Source organism: Penaeus japonicus, unplaced genomic scaffold, assembly GCF_977035675.1.
Source record: "Penaeus japonicus unplaced genomic scaffold, GWHDUDI00000001_assembly GWHDUDI00000031, whole genome shotgun sequence".
Lineage (NCBI taxonomy): Eukaryota > Metazoa > Arthropoda > Malacostraca > Decapoda > Penaeidae > Penaeus > Penaeus japonicus.
In genome coordinates, this window is record NW_028234433.1 from 4,863,916 (window position 1) to 4,868,915 (window position 5,000).

Consider the following 5,000-nt stretch of genomic DNA (forward strand, 5'->3'; position numbering starts at 1 on the left):
CCGCGAATACGTTGACCTATTATGAACCTTATGACTACTAGTTCATAAGGACGGGAATCGCTTGAAATGTGTATCCCTACGAAGATCGCAATATGCATTCATGGGAAAGTCTGGATATATGTGCGTGGGGAGGGGGGAGGGGGGAGGGGGGGTACGGGGAGGGATTTAAGGAGAAGGAGGAGAGGTCATGAAGAACCATCCATGGGGGGTGGAGTGAGGGTAAGGGGGAGAGGGTCGTGTGAATTGCAGTAAAAGGAGAAAGAGGAAGTACTCTGAGAATCTCAACATGAGAAAGAGAGAGAGAGAGAGAGAGAGAGAGAGAGAGAGAGAGAGAGAGAGAGAGAGAGAGAGAGAGAGAGAGAGAGAGAGAGAGAGAGAGAGAGAGAGAGAGAGAGAGAGAGAGAGAGAGAGAGAGAGAGAGAGAGAAAGAGAGAAAGAAAGAAAGAAATAGAGAGAAAGAAAGAAAGAGTGAAAGAAAGCAAGAGAGAGAGAGAAAGAAAGAAAGAAAGAAAGAAATAGAAAGAAAGAAAGAAAGAAAGAAAGAAATTAAGAAAGAAAGAGAGAGAGAGAAAGAAAGAGAAAGAAAGAGAAAGAGATAGACAAATGACACAGCCCACGAATCAGTCTTACGTGTTGGCATGAGTTGGTGATTTCGATCGCAATTGAGACCCGCGAGCGATGATTAGGGAAAGTGACGGTGACCTGAGGTGATGAGGATGACGTCACAGCTCACGATCGAAAAGAAAAGAAAAAAAAAACTTCATTTTCACGGCGGCTGAAGGAGACAAAATTTCAAGCGTCCATCAGGGGAGTGGAGGGTGGAGGGGGGGGGGTATAAGTCGTAGGAAGAGGAACAGGAAGGAGGGAGGGAGGAGGAGGAGGAGGAGGAGGAGGAAGGGAGGAGGAGGAAGGGAGGAGGAGGAAGGGAGGAGGAGGAAGGGAGGAGGAGGAGGAGGAGGAGGAGGAGGAGGAGGAGGAGGAGGAGGAGGAGGAGGAGGAGGAGGAGGAGGAGGAGGAGGAGGAGGAGGAGGAGGAGGAGGAGGAGGAGGACGACGACGACGTGGAAAAGGAACGGAAGGAGGAGGAGGAGGAAAAGAGGAGGGAGGAGGAGGAAGAAGTGAAGAGGAAAAGTGGAGTATGGGAAATGAAGAAGGGGAGGAGTAGGAGTAGGAGATGGAGGAGGAGAAGGAGAAGGAGGAGGAGGAGGTGGAGGATGAGGATGAGGAGGAAAAGGAGGAGGAGAAGGAGTAGGAGGAGGAGGAGTAGGAGGAGGACGGAGGAGGAGAACGGAGCAGGGGTGAGGGGGAATGGGGACACGATAACCGTAATTATGTGGGGGGGAGAGGGGAGGAAGGGAAGGGAAAGGAAGGCAGGAGGGGGAGGAAGGGGAGGGCGAGGGCGAGGGGTCAAGATGTCGAAGGTGATGGTCGGTGACAGCTCCGTCGTTGTAGAGCAGCGAGGGGGGAGGGGGAGTGGGTGAGGGCAGGTGTGTGAGCTCCTATAGGTGTGTGGGATTCTTTTTACTGCGGTAGCCACGTGGGGACAGAGAGACGGAGAGATAGATAGATAGATAGATAAATTGATAGATAGACAGATAGATAGATAGAGAGAAAGATATATATATGTATATATATATATATATATATATATATATATATATATATATATGCATATATATGTATATATATATAATATATATATATATATGTATATATATATATAAATATATGTTTATATATATATATACATATATAAATATACGTTTATATATATATATATATATATATATATATATATATATATATATATATATATATATATGTGTGTGTGTTGTGTGTGTGTGTGTGAGTGTGTGTGTGTGTGTGTGTGTGTTGTGTGTGTGTGTGTGTTAACACACACCCAACACACACCACACACCACACACACACCACACACACACAAAAAAAAAAAAAAAAAAAAAAAAAAAAAAATTGTGTATATATATATATATATATTATATATATGTATATATTATATATATATATATATATATATATATATATAATATATATATATAGAGAGAGAGAGAGAGAGAGAGAGAGAGAGAGAGAGAGAGAGAGAGAGAGAGAGAGAGAGAGAGAGAGAGAGAGAAGGACCCTTGACTTCCTGCTCACACCGAATGGTACTGTTCACTCTCCGGCGCACAGCTACTATTACACTAATTGTCTATTTGTACAGCTCTGTAAAATTACAGTCTGTCATATCATATGACCTAATAATTCCTTCATATTGTTAACATATATTTTGTATACATACATGCATGTATACTTAAATACGCGTATACATAAACGGTTATCTCTTTGATATTAAAAAGATGAACCGAGTTCATTGTGACAAATAGATAAAAGGGTATAAATGAGACTGAATAGTTTCACAATACAAGAGATGTAATTTTCGCGTTTCGGGTTACCCCGTCTTCAGAACTACATGTATTTCTGAAGACGGGGTAACCCGAAACGCATAAATTACATCTCCTGTGTTGTGAAAATATTCAGTCTCATTCATACCCCTTTTATCCATAGAAAAGATGTTTGTTTTTTATGGCGCTCTTCCTTCTCTCTTGAAAATGACGTCGGTTTCCCATTCCAGGCAAGAAGTGGCGCTCCCTCACGCCCACGGAGCGGCGCCCCTTCGTGGAGGAGGCCGAGCGCCTGCGCCTCAAGCACATGGCCGAGCATCCAGACTACAAGTACCGCCCGCGGCGCCGCAAGCAGCAGCAGCCCAAGAAGCCTCCGCAGCAGTCGCAAGCGGTGGTAGGAGGAGGGGGAGGAGGAGGAGGAGGAGGAGGTGGAGGAGGAGGAGGGGCAGGGGGAGGGCCTCCACACTCCCATCCCCCTCACCCGCAGCCGCAGCCGCCCAACGTCAGCAGGACAGGGTCCGGGAGTCAGCAGGGGGGAGCGGCGACCCCCAGTACCCCGCCGACCGTGAGCGTGGCCTCCTCGCTGACCCCAGACACCTCGCCCAGTAGCTCCCCTGACCCCGACCCCCCCGGCCTCGCCTCGCGGGGGCAGCACCTCAGCGCAGGTAAGCGAGATCGCGGGAGCCTCCGCTTTTGATTCAGAGAACACAAATTTTTCTGTTACCATTTTTATCCTATATCTTCCTAGAACCTTAACTGTCCCTTTTGTCATTGCGGATCTGCAGGACAATCAAATAGCTATAATTCTACATATGAAGAAGCAGTAAGTCATCGAAAGCCTTTGCCTTCCCTCAGGCTCGCCCACGCCGCCGTCTGCAGTTTCTGGCGGCCGGAGGGAAGGCCAGCTCTCCGCGACGCCCGAGGTATCGCCAGGTGCGGGCACGCGCGCGCTCTCCCACCTCATCTCCCTATTCGAGCGAGCTCCGGCCTTCCCCGACGCCTACCACACTCTCAAGAACATCGTGTCATCTTACAACCCTGCGCCGTCGCCGGATACAGGTAAGGTGGTGGTGGTGGTGGTGGGTGGGGGAGGGGTGGATTGGGGGGAGGGACGTTTCATTTCGGACGCTCGAAGGCTGGAGGGACGCCCTATACCGGTGAGTCACGTACACAGGGGTTTAGGGCTTCTCCAGGGGTCAGGTACGTTTATGTTGATTGGCGACCAGGCAAGGCCTAGCAAATTCCTGTTTTTTTTCTCCAAGACGGAATATCTAGTAGCGCATATTTCATTTCTGGATTTGTTCAAAAAGCCGCGTTCACAGCAACATTTCCTCTCCTCCTGCAGCAGGCAGCGAAGGGGACGAGGGCGCGGAGGGCGGCTACCCTTCAGCACCGCCCTCGACTACCAACAGCACTCCGACAGAGGCGCCCCCGCCGCCCCAGCACGCCCGCGGCAGCCCTCGAGAGGAGACCTCCCTTCAGTGCCCTCCTGAAGACGTCGTGATGGGGAGCGCCGACGGGGACGAAGGAGGAGGAGCTCGCCACGAACCTCCGACCATCAAGGGTAAGTAAGAGAGGTCCTCAGACGTGGTTCTGGGACACGGCACTGGCTTCCTGCGGCGAGAGGGAGATTTGATTGAGACTCGCACTGCCGGGAAAGGGTTTTGAAGTGTTGATTGATTATATGATCTCTGTTATCAGCCCTTCGTGGTTGTCTGTGCATCGGTTCGTTATATTTGCTATCATATTTGCTTCGTTTCTAATACAGACCATCGGCCATTAAATCTCTAGCCAATATAACGATCACCGAGGCGTGTCCGGACATGGCTTAGGCCTATAGATATATAGAACAGCCCCAGTCTCACGTTTCCGTCGTAATAATTTCGCCCTTTGCCTTCCCGCAGCCGAGGTGGGCCTGCTCAGCCCGCGGACGTCCTGTGGCTACCCCGCGGCCGCCTCGCCTGTCAACGGGCATCCAGCCTGCGTCTTTCCTGCACATTCCTCGCCGTCGCCCGCCCACCCACCCTGCGTCTTCCCCGCCCACTCCTCCCCTGTGCCCGCCCATCCCACACACCCTGCCCACCCAACCCATCCCGCCTGTGTATACCCCGCCCACTCCTCGCCGGGTTCTGCCCACCCAGCGTGCGTTTACCCCGCCCACTCGTCCCCTGGACCCACCCATCCAGCGTGTGTGTTCCCCGCCCACTCCTCCCCGGGGCCCGCCCACCCGGCCGCCCCCATGGCCACCTACGCCTTCTCAGCGGGCCACCACCAAGCCTACGCCAACATGGGCGCCCCCGCGGTGCTGGGCGCCTACCCCGGCTACGTGGGGCCGCCCCCGCAGGGCCACTACTCGGCCATGGGCCAGATGGGCCCCGACGTCGACCTGGACGTCGACCGCGCCGAGTTCGACCGCTACCTGAGCGGGCCGGAGTGCGGCCCCAGCCACCGCCCGGCGCCGCAGCCGCCGCTCGCGGGGATGGCGTGGGCGGGGGTAGCCCACCCTCCGCCCCCGTGCCCGCAGGCGCGCCTCGAGTACAAGCAGGAGCCGCAGGAGCAGTACCGCGAGGCGCCGCCGCCGGGCCCGCAGGCGTACCCGGAC

At 52.8% G+C, this 5,000-nt stretch overlaps 1 protein-coding gene across 1 annotated transcript in view; it reads left to right on the top strand.

The window, feature by feature from the left end:
• The window catches only part of LOC122265699 (uncharacterized), a 26,104-nt gene that overhangs the window by 20,343 nt on the left and 761 nt on the right, over positions 1–5,000 (top strand). Inside the window, exons 3-7 of the mRNA XM_086555404.1 lie at positions 2,629–2,789; positions 2,886–3,063; positions 3,254–3,457; positions 3,744–3,962; positions 4,303–5,000. The exon at positions 4,303–5,000 is cut by the window's right edge and continues 761 nt beyond it. Of these exons, the coding sequence (XP_086411530.1) occupies positions 2,629–2,789; positions 2,886–3,063; positions 3,254–3,457; positions 3,744–3,962; positions 4,303–5,000 (1,460 nt within the window). The remainder of the gene's footprint in view (positions 1–2,628; positions 2,790–2,885; positions 3,064–3,253; positions 3,458–3,743; positions 3,963–4,302) is intronic.